This window comes from Solanum tuberosum, unplaced genomic scaffold (genome assembly GCF_000226075.1).
Source record: "Solanum tuberosum cultivar DM 1-3 516 R44 unplaced genomic scaffold, SolTub_3.0 scf00618, whole genome shotgun sequence".
NCBI lineage: Eukaryota > Viridiplantae > Streptophyta > Magnoliopsida > Solanales > Solanaceae > Solanum > Solanum tuberosum.
In genome coordinates, this window is record NW_006239532.1 from 53467 (window position 1) to 80742 (window position 27276).

A 27276-nucleotide genomic window follows, 5' to 3' on the forward strand; every position below is an offset into this window, starting at 1 on the left:
AGCAAACCTCTTGCCATTCGCCTCTCTCCCCTCTCTCTAGAAACTCGCTCGCCACTCTCCTCTTTTCCAATCATCTCTCCCTCGCCTTTCTCACTTTATACAAACACAAATGTATCATTTGTGTTTGTGTTTGTATAAAGCGAGAGAGACTGTATATACAAATACATATCTCTCCATTCTATACACTTATAATTATACAAATACAAATCTTCCCCTACTCAATTCTCTTTTAATTTGTCTTTCTCTCTCTCTCTCTCACTTTATACAAACACAAACTATACAAATACAATGTATAATTTGTGTTTGTATAAAGCGAGAGAGAAATTTGATATACAAATACAAATGTTTTAACTCGATTCAATTGTATACGAATTTAAATTTTATGCAGATATACAAAGACAATCATTGATACATATATATAGTAGTTACATTTATACAATTATCTAACCGATATACATATACAATTCACCTCTCTCCACTCTCTGCCCTCTCTCGCTCGCCTCCTCCTCTCTCACCCAATCTCGTTCGCCACTCTAGCCTAACACAGAAAACATATACGTGTACAAACGCAATTTTCGTAGACAAAGATGCCTAATATATACAAATCGCTGTGATTTATACAAACCAGATGCTCCATAGCAAACATAATATGACTATAGAGCACAAATAGCAAAACTATAGCTATAGAACGGTAATAAGATTTTTATCTTTGTTATTTCTAAAATTTACTCTAAATAAAATGGTTATAACTTTTGACACTTACACAATATGAATTATACTTTGAACCGTTAGATATAATCTTAGCTCATTATAAGATCACTATCATACCTACTATTTATAATGATATGTACGTGAAATTTTGACCTCATACGACTCTTTAAAGAATTGAAGGATTTCACAAGTGTTCTAATAAGCTTCCTAACTTTTATGTGTGTATTGAAGATGACATCTCAGTTCTTGTAGTAATGTTAACTGATAATTTTGATAACTTATTCAAGTTGCCCAAGAGATTATCCTTGTTTGATGTTTTAAGTTTTCTTATTATCCTAATTATTATACATATCTTGAAATTAATTGAAAGAAAGTGATTTTTGAAAAGTCCAATTACCTACGTGGTGTTATTATCTATTTGCAGTAGAGTTTGATAATGATTGAATACATATGCCTTCTAATTATGGGAATCTAGTGAAGAATTTTTTCATTCTCAAATATTCGAACTTGAAATTTAATAAAGGAATTTCAATCATATATATAGGTAAGTTTTCAACTTTTATGAGTATTAAAGATGACATCTCAATCCTTGAATTGCTAACAGATAATCTAAGTAGAAATGCTTCTTCCAGCATGAATGAACCCTTTGAAAACTATTTGAAAATAAGTGTCATGAAATTGTGAATATTTTTATACGAGAGTTGACTTAAATATACAAACATCTACTAAAAAATAGTTGATAAATATACTTTTTATGCATATATATTAATGTATTGTATATGCAAAAAAAAAATATACAAAATATATTTATGTTTTTATATTTAACCAATAAATGTAATTATTTTTTACGATCAATTAAATATGCAACTTGCCCTATTTATTTCTGGGGTAGGTGTAACAAATGGTTTAACTCGAATTTCTTTTAGTTTAAAAAAATAAGTTAGCACTAGCACGTACAAGTTAAGTAAGATGTAGACATGGATTTTATATTTTATTACAGTAGAAAAAAAATTATTTTGTGCAAGCTGATAATTTCCTTCAATAAATTATTGCAAGCTCATTACACAAAAAATAACTTCTAGAAAAAAAATTAAGTCGTACAGAATGACATAATTCATGTGACCTAGCGTTTGAATATAAATTTGAGAAATTAAATTTGGGTAAAGTTTATATTAAAGTTTCAAAATGTCTTTGACCTTAATTTTTGAAAACATATTCTATTTAAATAACCTATAAAGCATAATTTATTCCTGTAAATTCTAAAAACTATAAAAAAGAAAAAATCATAAGTTTGGCCAAAATTATTATTTTTAAAATAGATAATACATAGTCCTAAATTTATAAAAACTACTAATAACACAATTACTAGCTACTGTAATTCGTCAAATTACAATTAATTACGAAGACTCATCAATGAAAAATAAATAATAAAAATGTTGGTAACTAACTATTCTTTAGTATAATTTTCTTACCTAAACAATCTCTACAAAGAATTTATCATACATATCCTTAATCGCTCTAATGTAAGCCACTAGTATACCTCTAATCTCCAAATAACTTCCCTCGAAATTTTATCATAAATCTTTTCAAAATTAATGAATACCATACGTAAATTCCCTGTCCTTTTCCAATATTTATTGAAATTAATGGAGAGAAAGTGATTTCTGAAAAATCCACTTTACCTACGTGTAATTATTATCTATTATAATGACTAATTAGTAGTTAATCGTTTCGTACTGAAGTTTGATACTGATTGATGACATATGCTTTATATGGAAACAAAAAATGTATCATTTTATAACAAAGTAATAATTTGATACTCTTTCTTATTAAAAACGCAGTACCATTTATTCATAGTTGATTACTAGGTCAATTCTTGATAAAGAAAATAATAATTTGGGTATTAATTAACTTGTTAGAGAACCTAATTACTAATTAACTTAAGAAGTGCTCATAAAATATATCAGACAATTAACTTGTAGGATTGATAATAATTATAGGTCCAATCAAAACTTGTACATTCTTTATCAAACAGACAACATCATCGTCATAGATTTAATTAATGTTGATCATTTTTTACCTTTTATTTTAATGATTTGAATTCAACTTTTAACTAACACAATTTCTTTTGTTAATGAAAAGAAATATTATATGTATTTGTCATGATTATTGTTTTGGCTTATGCCATTACACAAACTCATATTAGCCAAATTAATTACAATCAAAATAAATATGCCGAGCAAAAAAGTTCCCAAGTAGAAATTAAGGGATCATTTGGAAACAAGTTATCTCAAGATTAATTATTTCAAGACAAGTAGTGGTGGAGCCAGAATTTTCGATAAGGGGATTCTGAAGAAGACACACGAAGTAGCCGAAGGGGGTTCGACATCTACTATATATACCTAAAAAATTATTTCAACCATGTAAATATAATATAATTTTCCACGGAAGGGGGTTCCTAATGATAAGGTGGCTCCGCCACTGAAGACAAATTATTACATTATATATGTATATGAGATAACTTATTCCATCACTATGAAATAAATGATAGGATATATAACCCAATGACTACGTCCTAGTACCTCAAACCAAACATATAATAAAATAATCATATAAACTATCCCAAAATTATTATATCTTATACCTCAGATCAAACGACCGTGAAGTTGCAATATAAGTCATTATCAGACATGATCAATCCTACAATTGTGATAAGAAGAAAACGTATATAAGAAGTGGGGTCATTAAGAGTACACAAATATGTGATTCAAGTTCATTGAATGGTTTTTATTATTAAAAAAAGAACTTAAGGAAATTAAGTAAGGCTAAAATCAAACGTGCTAATTTTTCTACATATAATCTTTCTATATATTTTGGATTTACGTGAACTAACGGATCAATCGAAGTAAAGATGCTTTTTTCAACATGAACAAACCCTTGAAAAAACATTTAAGAAAGAATGAGTGCCATGAATTGAATTGTGAATTTTGTTATAAAAAATTGACATAAAATAGCCATCGATTAAAATAATAGTTAGTTAATATATATTTTTGTATATCAATTGTATAACACATATAAAACTTATTTTTCAAAATATTGTTTAATTATCGAATATAATTATTTTAAAATATTGTTTAATTATCGAATATAATTATTTTAACGGTCAATCTGATATGTAACCTACAGATCTGTTTCTATATGGGGTAGGTGTATCAAATGGTTTTGCCTTGTGTTTCCCTTTAGTTTCAAATAAGTCAAGTAGGATGTAGACATGGAGTTTTATATTAATTACAGTGGACAAAAATTCTTATTTTGTTCAAGTTGATAATTTTCTACAATGAACTATTGAATGCTCATTAATTACACAAAAAAGAACTTCTAGAAAAGAAGAAAAAACAGTACATAATCCATGTGACCTAGTATACATGATGTGTTGACATTTGACAAATTAAATAGAGTATGCAAAGGAATATATTTGTTTCTTTATGTTTCTTCGTGCCCTAAAATGAAATTACTTTGTACAAAAATAGAACAATTAAATAGTCGTTCTGACCACTTTTATTTATCTAGTTAAATAAATCAAAGTACTATAATTCTTATTATTAATTATATGTAATTTATAATTTCATATTCTAATTATCGTTTGGTAAAAAAATGTACCGAACAAGAAAAATGAACGGAGAACTAACAGTATTTGTGTCAATTATTGGTCATGTACTGTTCCCCACTTGCTGTACCAGTCTACCACGTATCCATCAACTTTGACATTGAATTTCTTGCTTTCATGTATCTGATAAGTTGTAAAAATAATAAATTGTTTAAATATAACATATTTTCTATATAAAAAATAAAATAAAACACATATTTTAATTAATTAAAGATTAAGTGTGATAAATCATATAATTATCTGTTTTAATCTTTTTAGATTCGTTTTCTTCTTAAAAAAATTAAAAAATGTACACATACGAATATCCCTACATATTTTCCCAATTAAAATGGTTAACGAAATAAATAGACCTGTTAGATATTGCATGCTCATTATATTTCTGTACCATCAAAATAGTGGAGGTATGGTGAAATGGAAAGTATTTTTCTATTTTTAATTGAAGATCTCGTTTGCGAATTTTGGGTATAAAATCATCTATAGTAGCTAGGGTATATCTTACCCCCCCCCCCCAATGTCGTAATTTTTTGGGATTATCAATTTAAAGTTATTTGAGTCCCATCCAAATATTGAACACCAGGCGAAAAAATCAAACAAAGAAAACTTGGAATTGATTGTTGGGAATTATCAAGGAGGAGTTTAGCCACGGTTTTTTTCCAGAGTTAAACACGTTTGCGGTTTGACCATAAATTTGAGAAGTTGAATTTAAGAATTTTCAGAAATTTGAAAAACACTTAAAAATTGTTTTTACTTTTTCATTTCAAATTACTCACAAAAATCTAAAAGCAACTCTAAATTGTATTCCTGATCAAACGCAATTTTCAATATCATTTTTTATATTAAAAACAAAAACTTTTTTTTTACCATATACTCATAATTTTAATGACCAAAACGCCTTCAAAATTACACAATATGCTTTGGGTAATTTTTAATGATAAGTCACTAACAATTTACAAATGAATACAATAAGAAAAAAATTCCAAAAGTTTGGAGATGTGAATGGATCAGTTCAAACTTGAAAAAGAACTTGTTATAGTTGACAAAAAACTGTTCAAGTTAATTACAGAAGTTGTCACATTATTAATATTGGAAATGTGGCTGATCAGAGAAAAAATAAAATATTGATATATCTTATATATATATATATATATATAAAATAAGCTACAATGCAAAGATTTTTATAGTATTTAGTTACATTGTAACTATCTTGTTAGTTTTCAACCAAAAGGAGTACTTCTTTTAAATAATAAATATGTCATTGTATGAGCTATTTATTACTCATTCCTTTTGAATTTGTTAATCTGATTTTGATCTGACACATAGTTTACGAAAGTAAATTAGATTTTGAGAAAAAACATTAAGTGATACTTGAAGTTGTCCCAGATTTTCAAAAAGACACCTTAACTTTGCGTGCGTCCTATTACCCCACAAAACATTCAAAATCACAATAAATACACATTTTTTACACAATATTTCCACTTTGGACAAAAATATCCTTCGAATGTGCAATTTCTTAAAAACAAAAAGTCGGACCCATTATTGATGTATTGAAGGATGCTTTGGTAATTTCCTATGATGAATTCGTTTTGTTTGTTTCTTCATTGATGTATTGAAGGATGCCTTGGTAATTTCCCATGATGAATTCGTTTTGTTTGTTTCTTTTAAATTTATTTTACTATACTAAATAATTGTATAAAATATTATAAATCACGATAATGAATTACTTAAATATTTAAAAGATATAAAAATATATAAAAGATCTGATTGACTCTTCAAATTTTACCGGTGACACATAAATTGGGACAAATGAAATAATATATATTATTTGAAAATTTCTTAGAAAGAACTATAAATTACAATAAGTAACAACTAGAAATATTTCAAAGACAAAAAAAATTTAGTACTACATAAATTGAGAAAGAAGAAATGACCTCTATTATTTGAAAATGGCGTAAAAGTATTACAAATCATACAATAAGAATTAACAATTTAAAATTTTAAAAGACTTTAATGCTTTATACTTATTCTATTTCCACTTTGGACAAAAATATCCTCCCAATATGCATATTTTTTAAATAAAAGTTTAAATATAAAATATTAAGATAAAGTTCTGCATAATTTATTTTTATAAATTCTATATATTATTGTTATTCAAATTAAATTTTTAAATCTCAATTATCTAAAAATATAATGTAGTATTTTTTTTCTTCTTTTTTTTCATCTAAAAATATAATATAGTAGAGGAAGATGTTTTTCAATCACGAGAATTTATGTCCGAAGAGTAAGGAGTCTATTACCTTTTATATTTAATCATAATTTGATTTTAAATATCATATTTATCAATCAAAAAACCTATAAAACTAACTCCGATCCACTTTTATTTTACTCTCTATTTTCTATATTTGGACAGTAAAATAGAAAATTCGCTCTCCAATCGTTCTCTAATTTACTCCCTATTCTTCATCTATAGAGAAGTTTGGATAATTACTACCCATACCCTCTATTTTAATTTTGATTATTTTATTATTATTTCTACTATGTAGTATTTGTAATTAACATATTATAATTCATAGAAGACCATTAGTTAATCTTTAATATTAGTAATTTCCTTAATATAATATAACCCCTCAATAAATATATATATATACTATTTTCAATCTGAATTAATAATATTTCATTCTTGAATTTTTTTTATTTAGGATCAATTCGAATTTCATGGACATTTCATAAATAAAATGGCTCAAAAGTGTTCTATTAAAAAACTAAATAAGGCAAAAGTTGAGGGAGCACAGACTGGCCACAAGTCCACATGTCTTATGTAGCTGTGTTACGGGTGTAGTTCTATGGGTCCCACCATATTCAATGATAGTTCATTTGAATGGCATCATATGTAATTTAGCAGAAAACGATGGGTCTTCTATGTAGTTATTGATGTGGTCTAAAAATTTAAGCTTAAAATACAATCTCTTTAAACAAATTGGTCTTTCAAAATACCATTATATCCTTAATCTTTCAGCTAATGTCACCAAGCTGACATGTTGAAACTTTGTCTTCCAATATATAGAAAAATATATCATATGTGGCCCCATATAATGTGATTATCTGACTTGTCCTTGGAATTACAGCTGGTTTTCCACTTATCAATAATGATGAAAATAACCTACCTTATATATTATTATTTAAAAAAAAAAAAAAAAAGACAAACACACACATATAAATAAATAATGAAAACGACATTTGGTTTTTCCTTGTAATTTTTCCTAATTTTCATCATGAGGAGTAGATAATTTTTCCAAGAAGAAATACTAGTAATTGTATTATTTGGATAAAGAATTTTGGTTTACTTCATGGTAGTTAATCATATAGAGAAACCAAAATTATAATATTGACTCTGGTTCTAAGATAATAAATCATTAGTTTTAGAATCGTACAATCCACCTGTGAATGAAATTGTTATTATTATGTATGAGTATAAAATTCTCTTACCTAATAAATTTAAGCGTTGATAAATAAGAAATGTAATAAAATAAATGAATTTTCTTCACTTTTAATTGAAAGTCTCATTTTAAATCTTAAGAAGAATTTCCTCACAAAACTGACTACTTTTTTCAACATGTAAAAAAATGATGAATTCAAATTAATTGACGAAAAAAACTCTTGGGTCAAACTTTCAACTTTGACATCTCTAATGAATGTTTTTAGCTATAATATGATTAAATGATTAATAAGGATAAAAAAAAGCATGATAATCGTGTTTAATTAGTTACACGAAGTGGACGGTGGGAACAGAACAAAAACTCATAAATGTTACACAACATATACAATGAGATAAATTTTAGATAAAATTTTGAAGAAAAGAATAAACAAAAACGAGAGAATTATTTTTTTATATATATATATTTTTAAAAAGTGTTAAGAGGATAATTAATATCATTGAATATTACCAGTAGAAATTTGGTAGAAAATACAGCACATATTTAATTTTTTTTTATTTTATAAATAATTGGAGAAATTGAAAAAGACATAAAGACACTTGGCCCCCCCTCAAGATGCAAATGAAGTATTTATGTGCATATCCTTTCTTGTTGGAAAGAATCAGTGATGAAATTATTACTCATATTGCATATTCAGTGGACATAATAATTCTTGAGGATATATTATTTACATATATATACTAATAATAAATTAAAATCACTAAGATAGTACTGATACTAAATTTTCGGATACATCCTCATCCCCTTTAGGATACATTCATATACCTTCTCGGATACATCTATCTCATTAAATACTGTATCATGAAAAATTCAGGATTTTTGTAATTGGAAAATTTTCTGGAATAGAATGTAATTAGCATCCAAATGTATGAGATTTCTGTACTTTATACTATTAAATAAAACTCAAACTTTGCCTTAACTGATGAATAAATACTCTAATTTTGAATATGCATATTTATTCGGATTATTAATTAATTTATTTTTAAAAAAATGGAACTAGTGGAGGTGTAAGAGCATGTGCTAAACTTGGATCAATAACCAAGCATGTCGTGTACTAATTGTCAATATTTAGCTTTATGAAAGAATCAATTTAAAAAATTGAAGATCTGATTCACATCTGAATCAACTTATATTTATTATATATTTGTTAAACCAAAATGCTAACCACTTTTTATGATCTTTTGTGCTGTGTTTCCTTTTTACTAAGTATATCTTAATTATTTATTTATCAAATTAAATTGTGTTAGGTAAGACTTGTCTGGTCCTGGTTTTGTTTCTGGCTTTTAGAGTAAGATCTCTAAACAGGAATTATAATTATATTATAATAATAAATAAACTATGATCTTTGATTCTTTACATTTTTACTCTTTTTCTATTTTTGTTTCCACGTTGGGTGAAGAATATTGTCTTACAAATTTGTTTCTTTTCCCATGATAAGGTTTTGTCCTTCCTCTAATTTATGGAGTCCCAATAATTCTGATTATGTTGAAAAAATTCGATAGATGGTAAACCCTTCTCTTTTGAAAATACGATATAAAATTATTCTATAAAATTAAATTGATTTAAAACTAAAATTATTTAAATTATGTTTTTCTCATAAATATGAAAATCAAATAAGTTGTAAAATCTATTACTAATAACTATTTTTAAGGAGTTATGCTTGGATTCTCCATGAATTTTGTTATATCGATATTGAATTTTTCAAAATTATACTAATTTTACCGTATCCAACACACACATATATATATATATCAATATTTTAAAGAATTCAAACACTTTAATAAAGCCGCTACCTCTTATTTATATATTCTACTCATTTTGTGTTAAAAGGTGGAAAATATGAATTTTGTGAAATTATTATAGTGCGTTCATATTTTAAAAATTCTAGACTCGCTCGATTCTCATTTCAAAAACAAAAAGTTACCCCACTTTTTATTTTATAAATAGAAAAGGGAAAATTGGGAAACAAAAGAAGGTGCGCTGACGTATTATTGCCTTTTGGCCCACACAAAACTATGTCGTTTTGTACTGATTAACCACTTAAACTGTGTCGTTTTGTGTGGCCACAGCTTTCTGGTTTCACGAATATGAGGATTGCTAATGAGACGGTTCGGTCGAATATTTTTAAGAAATTATACCATTCTAAATTTTCAGATATTTTATAATGTATAATCAAAATTTATTTTCTCACAATCCTCTCAATAATATTGATTTTTTTTTTTACTTTTAAATATCACCTCAAAATATACTATTGTTAAAATATTTTATTTGCAAATATGTTCTGGAAGTACTTTAATTCTTAAAAGTCAAGAATATAAAAAATTGTTGCATATTGTTTGATCTTAAACATTTAATAAGAGTGCTTGCATAAGTGTTGTCGTATTGTTTGATGGTCTATCTATTATAGTATCTTTTAATTTTAAACCTAATTAATTAAAGGTTAATAACAAAGCAAAGACCTAAAATCGTTCTGTCACAAGATGCCTAAGACCTAGATTATATTTATACTAGTAATATTATCCGCGCTTCGCGCGGAAATTTAATATCACATAATTTATAAAATAATACTTACAATCTATCAATCATTAGAACTAAAATACTATATTATCTTACATACAAAATTACGTAGTAACAAACATTAATAATGAAAAGAAAAATAATAATTATAACATCTTATCATTTATCATTCAATCAATCATCTTTAATTTGATTTTAAAATTTATCCTTTTGCCTCCATGAAGTATTACTATTTGATATTATTAGGAAATTAGATGAACATCAAGATGAGATATTAAATTTTCTAATAAATAAATAATATTTATATGTACTGACAAATACTTATAATAATAACTTTGCAGAACATAAACAACAAAGTTTAAAACATGTACTAAAAAATAAAAATTAATATCATAAGCATAAGTTAATGATTGTGAAAAAAATATACCAGGATCTATAACAATAGAATGAAACAGAAAGGAAAAAATTGAGCCAACTGAATGCATAGTGTCCCCTTAGGAAATTATTCACATCTAGTACTCGAGGTTTAATTGAATAGATCCTCTCAAGATGAAACGATTTTATTCACAAGTATATTGATACAAAAATAATGGTATCAGTGAACCATTCAACAGGAGTAAAGTGCTTGAATATTTAATTGTGCAAAAGAAGAAGAAGAAGAAATTCAGAATTTTCGTTGTTTTTAAAATGAGAGGACAACCCTCTATTTATAGACAACAAAAGATAGTGTGAACGAATGCTTATTGTGCCTTATCGGAAATGTCACAACTCTTTGAAAAGTTACAATTCTTCGAAAAGGTCAGAACCTTTCATAAAAGTCGTAACTCGTCATAAAAGTCACAAATTTTCATAAAAGTCACATCTTTTCAAGAAAGGGGATGACTATTTTTGGGTAACTCTTCTTAAAAGTCGTAACTCTTCATAAAAATCATAATTTTTTATAAAAGTCACATCTTTTCAATGAAAGGGAAAGACTATTTTTGAAAATAAATAAATTTAAAAGGAAATTCTAGCTTGTGGTGGCGCCACGTAGGCGGACCTAGGATTCTCTTTTATATAAATATATGATTTGAAAAATATTATAAAATATATTTATATATTAAATTTAACATATTGTTAATATCTAAAATATATTTATATATATGTAAGGTTATTCGATTCAATTTGAATTTTTTTTAATTTTTTTTATAAATTAAAAAAGACCATCTCAATTGTTTGAAATAATTATACACCATAAAAATTATATAAATCGGTATTTGGTAGGTTATTCATTTTCTATTGACACCCTAAGGAGTATCTTTTTATAATACTCTCATTTTCTTGATTATATATATTCATTCATTCATCTTTGTATCTACCACTTCTCCTTTCTTCCCATTTCTCCCAATTTTTCTCTGTTTCCATAGTACCCATTTCTTTTCTTTGGTTAAAAAGAAGGAAATTTCCTTCCTTTACTGCCAAACAAAGAAATTGGGTCTTTTAGTTTTCTTGTTTTGAAGCTATAACTTGTTATATATACTGTGTTTGAGTTTCTAACAATTCTGTAATCACTTCTGAGTTTTTTGGGGTTTTGGGTTTGTGGGTGTGGAGAAAAGATAGCATTTTGTTGTTGTTATGGCAGGAGTTGGATCAAGATGGAAGGTTTTTCGGCCATTACTGTCAATTTCTTGGAGTTTTCTTCTGGCTGCCATATTTGTTTCAGCTGAAAGAAGTTTGAAGAAGGAAATTGTTGCACAAAATGCAACTCACCAGTCAGATGCTGATTTACTTACTTCAGTTGTGCAATTCTTGTGGAAGCCTAATGAATCTGGTTACCAACATGTTTGGCCGGTAATTTTAAAATTTGATCTTTTTGATTCTGTTGTATTTTGTAGCTTTTGAGTTTTTTGAATTAGTGGTGATTTGTTAGTTTTATGTGATCTAGTATAACATTGATTGATAGTAGTGGTAGACTAGTTGGTGCTGTTTGTGAGCCTAATTTAGTTTGATTGGGTGGGACCGTTAATGGACTAAAATTGAATCTGGATCAATTAGAGATGCTTTGAGAGTAAATGGAACCCACATCCATGAAATGTAGCAATATGTTATCTTTATGCAGATTCTTGTGGCACTTTTTGTTTTTTTTTCTTCTTCTGAAGTTGGAGAATATGGAGGTCAACATGTATATTTACTTGCTGTTTGAGATCAAGAAGAGATTAAGAATGAAGATGTTTAGAAAAACTGATAAAAAAAAATCTAAGATGGAATCCATATGAGTAAGTTGGTCAATGTGAAGTTTGCAATACAGAGTAGTTAATGTTAATTTTCCTTTTGAAAGTGACTGGCATGATGCTTCTGATCTCTGAGATGGTGGCATGTTGGAATTTTGACTTGTGATTGGGTTGCCACTTCCATGTGCTACATTGACTTATAAAATCTTACTTTTATAGCATGGTCATATTTTTCATTAGGCTCCTGACCCTCCTGTTTGCCTTATTTCTGTTGACATGGTTGACAAGGGAAGTTTTGAATGTGTGTTACTTGATGTCATTGCAGGAGATGAAATTTGGATGGCAAATTATTGTTGGTTCGATAATTGGATTTTTGGGAGCAGCATTTGGGAGTGTAGGTGGTGTTGGTGGTGGCGGCATATTTGTACCTATGCTTTCTCTCATCATTGGATTTGATCCAAAATCATCTACTGCAATTTCAAAGTGTAAGATAAGGAGCCTAGTATAAGATTGACTTTTAAGAAATTTGATTGTTAATTTCATGACTTCAAGGACTTAACAAATTGTGGTGAATATTTAGTTTATTCTGATCCTAGTGGACTTGCCCGTGATTTCTGAAGTGATGGAACTTAATGATAAAAAGAAAGAAGAGACAAGGGAACTTAATGAGTAATGACTTAATAGACCCTGAAGTTTTCGCCTGGAATTGCTCCTGACTCAAGTTTTCTGTGGAAGACCATCTTCATGCTCCTTCTTATCAATAAAAAAAACTTCTTTCCGTCCAGAGTTTTCGAGCTTCATTCAGTCATCTTTTGTTGGCAGATTGCTGGATATTCTTTTCCCTTCTGTGAGAAGTATATAGGGGCTTTTAGCTTAAGACACCTTTTGAATATGTAAACAGAAAATAGCTTCTAGATTAGACAAGCCATGCATATCAGATAATTTACTCCCTGACAGATGCGTTTTCCCCAGTCTTTTCCCTTTAGCCAGGATAAGTGCAGACCCCCTGTGGAATTCACGCTATATCAGCACAGTGCTGTAGTAGCAAGTCTTAATTTCTGAATTTTCATCTTCTCTTATTAGCTGCTCTCTCCTGGTTAAGGGACTCACAGATTCTACTCTTGTTTGTCAGGTATGATCATGGGAGCTTCGGTCTCTACTGTTTACTATAATCTAAAGCTCAGGCATCCAACGATTGATATGCCTATTATTGATTATGATTTGGCTGTTCTCATCCAGCCAATGCTGATGCTTGGCATTAGTATTGGAGTTACTTTCAATGTGATATTTGCTGATTGGATGGTCACTGTTCTGCTAATAGTACTCTTCTTCGGTAAGATTGCACTTGAAATATGACACACTTTGTGTTTCCTTTACTCACTGCACCAACAAAACTTCTGAACTTGTGTAATTGTTGCAGGAACATCAACCAAGGCCTTTTTGCGAGGGGTTGAAACGTGGAAGAAAGAGACTATCCTGAAAAAGGTTAATGAATTTTTCTTCCTATTTGAATACTGTAGTCTGTACATTGAAACAGCATGTTTGAATTGTTGGTACTTTTGCTCCCTCTTTTCACCCATTCTATTGGGCATCCATTCTGTACAGTAGATAGCATGTCTGATGAGTGATTTTATTCCTAGTATCGTGATGCCTTGTCCCGTTGAATTCTAGCAAGGCCATGTAAATAAGGTCATATAACTTAAGTGTTGGTTTTGATAATCATATGTGTTACATAATTCAGGAGACTGAGGCTGCAAAAAAGTCAGGCGCAAATGGTAGGCTATACAAACAATTTTTTTTATTATATATGAGTTAATGAGATTTCAATCTCAGTATTCTTTTCTTTCCTGCTGATATGGTTTTTTTGTGCTCATCGCTGGTGAAGACGCAGAGTACAAGCTCCTTCCTGGTGATGCCAACGATGCTGAAAAGAAAAAAACAGAAGCTTCCGAACCTGAGGTAACTTATCGTAGATCTTGAAATGACAATATTCTGCTTCTCTTGATAGTTTAGATCTAATAAGCTATGTCATTTTAGGTACCTATCATGGAGAATGTTTGCTGGAAGGAAACTGGACTCCTGTCTTTTGTTTGGGTTGCATTTCTAGCTCTGCAAATTGGCAAGGTTTTCATCTTTCCTTATCTGTATTTTTTTTTATGATCCACATATACTCAGAGTTGATGCTCTTGTGTTTGGATTGTTTATTAAAGTTGTTTCAAATTTTGTAAACTAACTCGCCTTGTGTTTTGTGGAAACAGAATTATACAGACAATTGTACACCACTATATTGGGTGGTGAATCTGTTGCAGGTTCGTGTTTATCTATGTTAAAGGTTGATGCAAACTCTTAAATCTCAAATATTATTCTAGCAATGAATATGAACCTTTCAATGTCCTGCAGGTCCCAGTTGCCCTTGGTGTATCATCTTATGAAGCTGTTAGCCTGTACAAGGGTTGGAGAAGGATTGAATCCAAGGGAGAAGACGGAACTAACTTCCGGGTGATGCAGCTAATTGTTTATTGCTTTTTTGGAATAGTAGCTGGTATGGTAGGGGGACTTCTTGGATTGGGTGGAGGATTTATCATGGGTCCTATGTTTTTGGAGCTGGGCGTTCCTCCTCAGGTACGTGTATATGTTATCCTTAAGCGGTATGGAGCAAAATAATATTATTGTTTTTTCCATACATAAGGGCTACTTATCTATGGTTGGTTCATTTTGGTGGTTATGCTTCTGCTGAGTTTTATTTCAGCCGATAATCTTTAATGATCATGGTTTTTACCATGACCATATGGTTTTGTTAAAAACATAAACAGCCACAAAATTGGACAACTGGTCCCTCAGAGTTGGTGGGAGGCTTTGGGGTGCAGGCTGATCTGCCTGATATGTATGGCGGCTTGAGCTATGAAATCTAAGCCAGACCAAACTTGCATACAGGCAACAAACCTTTTGGAAATTCTCAGAAAATAATCTATTGGTACTCAAAATGGCAATTAATAATTAAAATTTTAGTCATGAGTTCAAGCATACAATTTTCTGGATGCAAATGTAAAGTCGAAGGGATCTTAGATATGTTAGAAACACAGATTGAATCTCGACTTCCTGGATTAAAAGAGACACCCAAACAATGATAGTCGAAGACTTGAAGGCGCCGGGATATCTCGATTAAAAAAAGATGGCCTAAAGATTTTTAATGGAGACAATTTCAATTATCACTAGTTTAGTAATGTTTAAATGTGCCTCTTGATTTTTAACAAATTCCATGGTCAATAAAAACAGTGACTTTTACCACAAAAGTTTGTGCTGAATGTTCACTTAAGTTAATAGGGTTTTTTCCATTTGCATGTAGAATTAAGCAAATTTCTTAGATACATCATTTCTCGATGTACTGGATTAATATTTGTGTATTATGAGTTATGACATTCACAAACCATCTTCCTCTAGCTTCACGAATGAATCATTTCCAAATTTTTCTTCCGTGTTTCATTTTACCCATACCTGATATCCATGTTAATCTTACAGTTAAAAGAGCTTATCTTGTCATCTTTGAAGTTTCCCATATTTTTGTTTTTCACCATATGTGGTGGGGTTTTTTTCTTTTTCTTTCATTAGAATTACGAATTTCAGTAAATTGAGTTGTTTGATGCTTAGTCTGTAGCGTCTGTATATTTCGCAAGCAGACATTAGGAAAATGTTTTATGTTTTGGTCCTGGACAATCTCTCACGATTTATTTCACGGAAGTTGTCCAAGACTAAACTAAGGATAAAATTTAGGATTTTTATTAAGTGAGAAGTAAAATTATCCAGTGTTACTAGGATTTTATTTTTCTTTTAAAAGTTAATTTAATTATAATTTATAAACCAGCGTATGAATAAATTAAGGGAGTTTAGGAGGAAGAATCATTTTACTTGATCTGTCTTCATATCTAATCAACTTCTTATCATACTTTATAGTGATCATCTCATGTTACTGAGTTTCTGCTTTTAGGTTTCAAGTGCCACTGCCACCTTTGCAATGATGTTCTCCTCATCAATGTCTGTTGTAGAGTATTACCTTCTTAAACGTTTCCCAGTTCCTTATGGTATGTGCTGATCTCTTAAATTAACAATCGACTACAAAGTAGACTTTTCACCTTTATATAGGAATTGAAAGTTGTATTCTTGCTGCAGCTCTGTACTTCGTTGCCGTGGCAACTGTTGCTGCTTTCGTTGGGCAACATGTTGTAAGGAGAATGATTATGATTCTAGGAAGAGCATCACTTATCATCTTCATCCTTGCCTCCACAATTTTTGTGAGCGCAATTTCACTAGGTACGTATCTGTATTTCTTAGGCAACTCATCAGCATCAGCATTTTAGTTGTCCTCTCGAATGAATCATCACCTCATTCTCTATTTCAGATTGTATTGGTATTACAAACTCTTTTCTGGTTTGACAGGTGGGGTTGGTATCTCAAACATGATTGGAAAGATCCAGCGCCATGAATACATGGGATTCGAGAACCTTTGCAAATATGATCCTTAATTAAGTTCAAGTTTAGGTGAAGCAATACATTAGTGCTTCCCTAACTGAAGTAGAGGCTTATGTTGGAGACCGATTCTTGGGTTGGTGGAGGAAGATAAATCACCATCTCGATTTAGCTAGTTCAATTCTACATTAGATATACACTGGCAATGAATCTGCTGTGGAAGATTTCTGCTCTGGAGAAATCTGTTGTGGTATATTTATGCTGTGGGTGTTTTTCCATTAGGGAATTTATTGTCATTTTTGTGTGAAATGGAATTCAGTTTTGAACACCAGAAATAATGGGAGACAAAAGAGGTAGAAATTCTTAAGTCATTTGATTTGTAAAACTCATGTGTTATCTTGGTGTAAAACACTATAATCTGAATTATTATTGATTCCATGTTGCCCCTTTTGCTAGTAAGTAGTACTTGAGCTTTATTTATTGATGTCTCATTCAAAGGACATTAATTATTATTTTTTATCTCTTGTAAGTTGGTACTTATGAATTTAGAGCCAAACTGGTGTTTTAATTTTTCTTTCTTTTTATGGGACAGAAGCAGTAGTAGGATCTTTGACTAGAAAACGGTCTAAAGTTGATTCCACTGTACATTAAGCTCCATACACTAAGAAGAGTGAGCAATAACTGCATATTCACGCACGGGAATTCAGTAATTTTTGTTCAAACTTCTATGTATTAAGATATCCACTAAATATCTAGAAATACTTAATTGTGAATTCACTTGGTATTATATCGAATTTATAAATTTCAAATGTTAGGTCCACCTCGGAGATTTAGAAAGACAAGGGAATTCAACAAGAATTAGGAATTTTGATTTCTTTTTGAAAAAAAATCCCAGGGTTATGTTGCACTTGCTCTCTATGGTATGCTTGTGAATTTTACTTGGCCTCTCGAAGTTTTGAACAATGCCTATAACTTTGTTATCACTTGCGCGGACTCTTTACTTTTGATATCGCATTCGTGTCGAATTCTTTAAAAATACATTACTTTTGAAAAGTACGATATGCACCCGTTGACACTATTGAAGAGTCGAAGCTATATAGGTGATCACCTACCAATATTCTATTTTTGTCACATTCTTATTCTATGAATCTTTACCTAGTCCAATTGCACGCATGTAAGTTTGGTCATATTCTAAAAAAAAAATAAAAAAATATGGGGGGATGGCTCTAGTGGATTGGGTAACCATGAAAGCTACTGGTCAGAAGACTTAAATTCCAGCTAACAACTTTAGACCCAAATTGATTTACTTTGTGAGTTGGCACATGCGTGTCAATCAATTTGAATCAATAATTTGTACAAAAATCATTTACTATTATTAACCCCTCAAATCTCAATGTGTCTCATGGTTGATAATGAGAGGACAGATTTTTTCAAGAAACAAGTATCCCCTAGGCTATGACCGAAATTCCAGAGACACACTTTAATTAAACTAAGGTCCTATTATCTCTGAACTTATTTTTTTTTTGTAATTTTGTACACCTTTTGTCTTACGTGGCACACTCCGTGACTCCACGCAATTGAGGCGCGTGAGAGATATTTGGATGCCACATAAGCCAAAAAGGTGCACAAAATTACAAAAAAAATAAGTTCAGGGGGTAATAGGACCTTAGTTTAGTTAAGGTGTGTCTCTGAAATTTCGATCATAGTCTAGGGGGTACTTGTACCTTTTCCATATTGAATTTTTTTATTTTGAGGTTAGCACTTTCTATCAAAGATAATATTATCTCAGAGATCAAATTCTAGACTCTTGTCACCCACCATTGTTTGTGATCAGACTCATCAATGAAGGAATATGTTATTCATGGAAAATGATGAATATTATCTCAAAAGTATTTATATGTTATCCAGCCAAATATAATGGAGGCAAGGGAATTGGAGGTGCCGGGGGAAGGGGGTGGGATGATCAAAGAGTGAGGAGGAGACAATAAACTTGAAACGTCACTTATACAACTTGTTTTTCCTATATCTATTAGGGAGGTAATTTTCCTCATTTAAAAAAAGTTTTCCAATAGAAAATATTTTCCATACATTTTAATCAATCAAACGTAAGGAAATTGAAGAAAATGTTTTCCTCGTAACCAAACACATCCCCTAAAAGAAAAATGTTAATTTAGAATCTTAGCCCTTAATATTTCTTGAGGTGGATTTATAGCGTAAATAACAAGCAATTTCTAGCCAGTTGAGTAAATTGCACTTAATTTTAGATTATATAAAATGAAAAATGTTATAATTTAGAATATTGAAAGTCAAATATGGATGCCAAGAAAAGTTTCATGAGGAGACATTCAATTTAGTTGAAAATTTTCTTTCAAAATTTGAAGTAAAGTTGAATTATTGACATATAGTTATTTGACCTATAACAAGGGGTTGTTTGGCTCACTTACTAATTATTGACAACTGTTTGTTTATCAAACTAGTTCATTATTTCATCAAATTTGAAACATAAATTTGGCTTAATACATAGTCAATCTCTTAGATTTGTCAGGATATTTCATTTAGACATTCGAACTAAGTCATGTTACAATTGAACACCTCCATTTCTAATCAAGTGTCCCAATTAGACACTTTTAGTTCAAATTTTAAAAAAACTTTTACGTGTGTTTTCATTTGTTTATTTGATAGTTAAGTTAACCACATAAGATATGTCATCTCCTTTAATTATATGCATCAACCTCAAGTAGAAAACGTCCTAGGTGTTACAACTTATTGATGCAAATGTGTATAACTAAAGTAGGTGATATATTTTATGTGCTTAACTTAACTACCTAATAGACAAATAAGAACACATAAAATAAATATTCAAAAAATGATCTAAATATGTCTATTGGAACCTTTACCAGGAATTGAGATATTCAATTGAAACAAAACCTTGTTTCGAATGTCTAAATGGAATACCTTGTTTCGAATGTCTAACTGGAATATCCTGACAAATTTAAATTGTCAGATATGTATTAAGTCTATAAATTGAGAATTTTCAAATTTCCACACACAAAATTTTACTAGTTATTTTTTTACGTTTATATCGACAACCCTTTAAACTTGTCAGTAAATTACCTTTAAACATTTGAAGTACAATATGCTCTGATCAAACACATGACATTTTCTTACTCAAATTTTGAAAAAAGCTTTTGCATACGTTGTCAGACACCAATTACTTAGTTGAATTAAACACTTAAAATACATCACCTTTCTTAATTATACACATTAGCTAAATAAATCGTAAAAACTCAGGCTTGTTCCAATTGAGGCCGGTGTATAATCAAAAGAGATATCATATTTTATGTAGCAATTAACTTATCTACGCAATAAACACATGATAATACAAGCAAAAGTTTTTCCAGATCTTAAGTTGAAAGTATATAATAAGAACACTTTATCATAAGTTCAAGTGCTCAATTAAAACATGTTATAGTTCGAACGTCTAAATAAAATTTATTGACAAGTTTACCGGAATATCACATTTTCCTTTGTTTTTTTGTTTTATTTTTTTATTTTATGCGTGACAAAATTTAAAAATAATTATAGAACAAACAACTTTTTTTTTCCCTTCAAAATCTAATCAATGTCCAAATTGGGAAAATCTAAAGAAAGGTAAGGAAGATTTAGCTTTGTTTGTACGCGAAAAGTGCGGTTTCAATAGTTTGCCTATATCCACCTGCCTATCTGACTCAGGAAAAACTCGTCGAATCTGCTATAACAAATTAGGGCTTCGAAAACCCTAAAACAGAGAGCTCGTTTTTTCCTTTCCAATCGGAGAAGAGAAAAATGGTGTTCTACTTCAAGGCTCGACCGGAAGCCGGTGACTACACCATCTTTATGGGTCTTGATAAGTATGAGAATGAAGAACTCATCAAATTTGGCTTCCCTGAAGACATCTGGTAACAACCCTTTTTCGGATTTTGTTTTCTTTTGTTTTTGGGTATAATTGAGTGCATTTTTTGGTGCAAGATGAGACCTTTGTGTGCTTTGAGGAATTTTGGGTTTGACTTTTTGTGTGCTTTGTTGTAAAGTTCATCTTTTTAGAATGCCCATTACATTGATTTTGTTGTTCTTTGATTCCCCATATAGTTCTTCATTGTTGACTTTTCAACTAACCAAGTATGGAGTAATTCTTGAATTGTTTAGTGTTTACAAATTCATAAATTTTCCCTAATTAGTATTGATCCTAGCATGTTGTTCATTGTGTTTCGACTATCACATTATTTTATTGTTGTTTTTGGCTCCTTTTCTGGTAGACTCTGCACGGTTTCCTTGTTAATTGCTATATTCTCTTCACTGTTTCCTTCTTTGTACTTGGATTTGTTGCACTTGAGCCGAGTGTCTCTTGGAAATAACCTCTTTACCTTCACGAGGTAGTGGTAAGGTCTGCCTACATTCCAACCTCCCCAGACTTTACTTGTGAGATTTCGCTGGGTATGTTGCTGTTGTAGTGTGGATAGTTTCTTGTTTTATGAACAATGAGGCATATGTACAGATTCCAACACAATATTTGTAGATTACAGAAATTTACCAGATTCTGTTTCAAATCTTGCATACTCTTGACATTCCCCTATACCTGGAGAATTCTTATTGTATGTTTTTTAGCTTGTCGCAAATATGACTACTCTTGGAGCCTCAAAGAGATTTTGCAAGTACATTGGCTAGTTGGTTGTTTGAATTGACAAAAGTAGTATTATTAATCCTAATTCGATCTTTTGTTTGATAAAGTGACCCTGTGTTTTATGTGCATTATGCAGTGATGTGAAGCAATATGTAGTGTGGCTTGACTATCAAAAGTTAATTTTTGGTTGTGCACTTGATCATATTTTTCAACTCTTAAATCATCTGCTTTTAACCCATAAATTTGCGTGTGACAAAAGCTTTGGCTTGATGTTCTTCTGCTCTTGATTACCACGTCTTGTTTTTTTACTTGCAGTGATATTCATATTGACTGCCAATTAGAACATAAAAATCCATAAGTGGATCGTTTTTCAGAAGGCAGTCTTTCCTTGTATACATTAGAGTAACTAACTTCTTTTTCCATCTTCATATAATACATCATGTTTTAGATGTATGTCAATGTATCTTAGAATGAGAATTATTGCCTTTGAAGTCTGCCGAAGCTTGTGAACTAAGTAACCACATTAATAGAAAATGAAATATGGAGTTGTATTACTGTGGAATAGTTGAGCTTACCAAACTTGAGCTTGACCCAAAAGGCAAACCCCTTGCTTTCGCTGGCAAGGGGTTCCGAACTTGAGACCTCCAACATGGAAGTCCCAAGCCCAAACCACTAGACCATCCCGAAGGGTTTACCAAACTTTATAAAATAATAAATAGTTAAATGTGTCTTGGAATGTTAGGGGACTGAATTGTGGTAGAAAGAGGAGGCTAATTAGAAATATGCTACACACATGGAAAGTTGATGTAGTGTATTTCCAGGTAACAAAGCTAATGTGGGATATCACAGAGATAGTAAGGGGAGTGTGGGGTAACAATTGGGTAAATCATATCCAATTGGAAGCCAGCGAGTGCACTGTTATTATGTGGGATAAACGGGAATGGGATGGAGAAATAAGTAGTGTAGGCATGTATTCTGTTTCGAATAGCTTCACGGGAAAGAATCAAAACTTCAGCCTGCATCTAATTGGGGTTTATGCCCCAAATGATATACACGAGGGGGAAGAGACTTGGGAGGAAGTTGGTACTGCTAGGGGGTTGTGTGAAGGACCTTGGGTACTCTACAGATTTTAACACATCCAGACACCCCTCCAAGAAGAAGATCTGTAACAGAATAAACAAGGCAGTGACTGACTTCTCTGGTTTTATTGAAGATATGGAATTGGTGGATCTGTAGCTGATGGGGGAAAGTTTGGTGTGAACAAAAGCTAATAGATCAAACAGAAGATATTTTTGATGTTTTAGACTATTTATAGGAGCAATAGATAGATGCCCAAGTTGTAAGTTGTAATACTTTTGAAGGGTGATTGCATATTTTGATGTAGTTACACCCGTGGATATTTAGATTAAATGTACTAACAATATTAAAACCTGTTCCAACTAGTAGATATTATGTATATGGATCTTTTTCTTCTATTGTGTCTTATTTTAGCTAAGTTTGCATTAACTCCATGAAATTGTGAATCTTTTGAGACAACTTCCTTCCATGTAATTTTAATTCTATCTTGTGCACTTTTAAACTCTTCCACTCACCATAGTTTCACATCTACGGGTCGGTGCATGTCGATGCAGGTCATGACCAAAATCAACCCGAGCACATGCCAACATTTTTAATCTTATCAATCTTGTATGCCTGAACATCACTAACCTATCGGCTACCTGCTATCCATCAATTCAAGTAGTAGATAGCTCTATTCGTCCAAATTAGGCGGGAAAGAATTCACCTTGTATGTTCTGTGCTAGAATTTGAACCTTGAAACTCAAGGTTGTTACCACCTCTAAGTCACCACCTTAGGGGCCTAATGGAAGTAGATATTAACTAAACTTTATCCTTTGCTTTCATGATATTTTTAGAGGTTATGTGAATGTGTATGGCTATTGGTTATTGCTGTTGCTTGCTTAGTCTTTGAAAGTATTAGATTGTTGCTGAGCATGTGGTACTATATGCAGGCAATCTTATGATAAACATGTGTATATTTATTAGTTCTTTGATATATATGTGAATTTGATTTGACAACGTTTACTATGTTGTAGGTTCCATGTGGATAAAATGTCATCAGCCCATGTTTATTTGAGATTGAACAAGGGTCAAACATTTGATGATATACCTGAAGGTGTATTGGAAGATTGTGCTCAACTTGTCAAGGCGAATTCTATCCAAGGTAAATATTTCTGTCCTGAAAAGGTTGCACATTATTCATAGGTTGATGGCTTTTCAATACCCTTCCCGCCAAACTGAATAAAAAGGGAAAAATGGAAAAGAAGCGTCACATTATACCTGCCTTAAGATCTTTGGTGAGACATGATTTTTGGCAAACTAGAATCTTCTTTTGGAGCAGATCTGAGACATTCTCCATGTGAATCGGTTTATGTTTATGTTAAAAAGACTAATGAAGTTATATGTTAGTATATGCCATAGATTCACATATATTGTACGTGTGACCTAATACTCTTACATAAGTAATTCTTGTACATTGTTACTAGATTAAGTAGGCGTTTGGACATGCGATTATCATAATTTCAGATTCCAAATTCTCCAAAAAGCAGGATTTGGGATTCCAAATTGTGATTTCAATTTTAAAAAAAATGTAAAACACTATCCATAAGTTTATATTTTGTGAAAAAAAACCCCATCAGTTTAAATAGTGCGAACAAAGACTCATGTTCGGTGTGAAGAGATTGTCCGTACCATATAAAAGTATTATATTAAAGAATAACACATTTTGTAGAGGAGGCAGTATCCATAGTAGATCTGATAGGTGTTTTTTAACTGTTAGGATTTCATAGTTGGATATGCTGTCCTTTCTCTCTGTATTTATGGTATTGGCACTATCCTAGTGTCTTTTTCTTTAATACTCAAGTTACCATTCTCAGAAATATTAAAGAATTGCCTCCAAGGCCTAGCTCAAGCGGCAAAAGGTGGAGGATTTGTGACTTAGGTCGCAGGTTCAAGCCCCACACCATGCAAAGCGAAGCTCGATATTTAAGTGGTGAAGGGTAGAGGGGCGTGCCCATTATCCACCTAGTTTAGAATGCTGTGATTGGTCCAAAGAGCGGTGGGTCACTGGCGGATTTCTCGGTTATAAAAAAAAATTAAAAAATTAAAGAATAACTAGTTACTACTATTGTTGACTGATTGATCCTTGTAAAATTATGTGTATTAACAAATTATGGTTTGCTCATTTTTTAAGAATGTGTAAGAATTAGAGAAATTTTGATAGTTTACATAACTTGTGGGTTTTTCATGTTTATGAGAAAAAATACAACTTAAGAAATCCAAAATGCATGTGTAAACAAAACTTCAACTTCAAATCAATGTGATTTCAAATCATGTCCAAACAGGGTCTTAAGTCATTAAGTTCTCTTTTCACATGATATCAGGACTTATATGATTTTCATGAAGACTTGAGTAGCTTTTGCCTACGGCTGCATACCCGTGTTAAAACTTCTTGTTCTTCCTGAAATTTGCCACGTTCCAGCAGCATCATTTCTTCTTTTCAATAGCCTTATGTCTTTTTCTTCTAATCATTTCAGATTTACCTCTCTTTCTCATCTCTTCCAAGTTAGTATTCAATCTTTCGCTGTCATTTTTCATGTCTAGTCAACTCATGCCACATTTAATATTAGCATCTAGTCAGCCAATACGTCATCCTCAAGTCAAAGGACGTATTGTTGTCCATTCAGTTGAAATGTCAAAATCACCATCCAGTTTATGTCGCCTGTCTAGTGACACATTCAATTAATCTTATCAGCAACACATCACTATGCAGTTGTCCTCTCTAGTCAGCATCTTGGTAATGTCACATTGTTATCATTGTTCAGTCAGCACCTTGTCAGATCCATGTCTTTTTCGCAATACATTACTTTTCCTATCGATGCTCCTCCGGCATCACTTTGCTTCCTAGTGGCAAGTTACTTTCCAATTTAGATATATAGCTCTAGATGACATTATATGAACATCGTAGAATATTACGTATTTGACAGTAAAATATTTACTTGCCTTGAGAAATGTGTACTACCTTGATAAAAAAAAAGAAGGGAAAATAACAGCTTAACATATTGCAAGTAACCTAGGACTAACTATATAAAGGAGTTTTTCTCATATATCGTTTCTAAATTAAAGCAATAATTTCTTTCTCTATTTTAAAAAAAAAATTGTACTACGGGAGGTCTAACCTTAGAGTCACATATCATGGCTATTCATGTGCCTTGACACATATTTAAAGTTTGGCATGTTTGGCTTGGTTAATTGACCCTTCTTCTAATGTGTGGGGTTTGAAGACCTTAGTCAAGCTTCTGTCAAGGGGAACAGCTACCAAATGTGTATTTAATTTTTAATCTGTTGCAATGTTACTGTCACCGTATATGCTCGTGATTGTACATGAAATGCCGAATTTTATTTAAATCAATAATCTACGTTTAAAGAATCTGTCGAGACTGCTATCTGGGTAACCCACCATCTTGGCAATTTGACTCATTTTGGCAGGAAATAAGGTAAACAATGTCGATGTTGTTTATACTCCATGGCAAAACCTTAAGAAGACTGCCTCAATGGATGTTGGGCAAGTTAGTTTCCACAACCCAAAAATGGTGAGCATTTTCATGCATTTAAAATGTCTGTGCTTTAACTAACGTGTGCAGATTTGTATGTGGAATTTTTTTCGGGGGTGGGAGGTTTGTTTTGATTGTGAATGTGAAAGTTAATATATATCATGATTTTTTCTTAGGTTCGTACCGTGAGGGTTGAGAAGCGAATAAATGAGATAGTGAATAGATTAAACCGTACAAAGGTGGAAAGGAAGCCTGACTTGAAAGGTAAGTTGCACATTCTGCATATTAGTTTTATTATGAGTAGCCTACAAAGGCTTACTGAATTGTTTGCTGGAAAAAACAGTAACTACCTAATTTATTTCTATGCATGAAAGTTTCCATTTCTTAGGACTTCCCGACGTCTGATGCACTTCCACAACTAATAGTAACAACATACCCACTGTGGCCCCACAAGTGGGGTGGGGTGGGGTGTGCGCAGACGTTACCCCTACCTTTGTGGGGGAGAGAGGTTGTTTCTGGATGACCCTCTGCTCAAGAATCGTATTTCAGAACAGGTTTGGAAAAAAAACTAGAGTAAATAAGCTATGATGAAAGCCCCCAAGGCCTAGCTCAAGTGGCAAAAGGTGGAGGATTTGTGGCTTAGGTCGCAGGTTCAAGCCCCACACCATGCAAAGCGAAGCCCGGTATTTAAGTGGAGAAGGGTAGAGGGGCGGGCCCATTATCCACCGAGTTTAGAAGGCTGTGATTGGTCCAAAGGGCGGGTCACAGACGGATTTCTCGGTTATCAAAAAAAAAATATTACATATGGTACATTTTTCATAGCAATTAGATAGTATTGCCCCTAAAAATATATGACATGGTCTATCATATTAGAAATCAATCACAAAATAAATAAATAAACCATATTTTTAGTATTTTTAAAACTTTTAATTAATAAATAAATTAT

At 31.2% G+C, this 27276-nt stretch overlaps 2 protein-coding genes across 3 annotated transcripts in view; both read left to right on the forward strand.

Annotated features, from left to right (window-relative positions):
* The first annotated feature begins 11722 nt into the window (after positions 1-11722).
* Positions 11723-17536, forward strand: LOC102587808 (uncharacterized). 2 transcript variants are annotated; one of them, XM_006366146.2, is made up of 12 exons: positions 11723-12216; positions 12922-13081; positions 13729-13929; positions 14017-14081; positions 14338-14371; positions 14488-14555; positions 14634-14720; positions 14855-14905; positions 14997-15218; positions 16582-16675; positions 16764-16904; positions 17031-17536. In XM_006366146.2, exons 1-12 carry the CDS (start codon positions 12001-12003, stop codon positions 17114-17116), a joined length of 1425 nt encoding a protein of 474 aa, XP_006366208.1. In that variant the 5' UTR covers positions 11723-12000; the 3' UTR covers positions 17117-17536. The 2 variants fall into 2 exon arrangements, with proteins under 2 accessions (XP_006366208.1, XP_006366207.1); XM_006366145.2 differs by having other exon boundaries at positions 11724-12216; positions 14482-14555.
* A 3145-nt stretch (positions 17537-20681) lies between these two features.
* Positions 20682-27276, forward strand: part of LOC102588341 (coiled-coil domain-containing protein 25) — a 9012-nt gene continuing 2417 nt past the window's right edge. The window contains exons 1-4 of the mRNA XM_006366147.2: positions 20682-20998; positions 23814-23941; positions 26266-26369; positions 26507-26594. Of these exons, the coding sequence (XP_006366209.1) occupies positions 20886-20998; positions 23814-23941; positions 26266-26369; positions 26507-26594 (433 nt within the window). The 5' untranslated portion in view covers positions 20682-20885. The remainder of the gene's footprint in view (positions 20999-23813; positions 23942-26265; positions 26370-26506; positions 26595-27276) is intronic.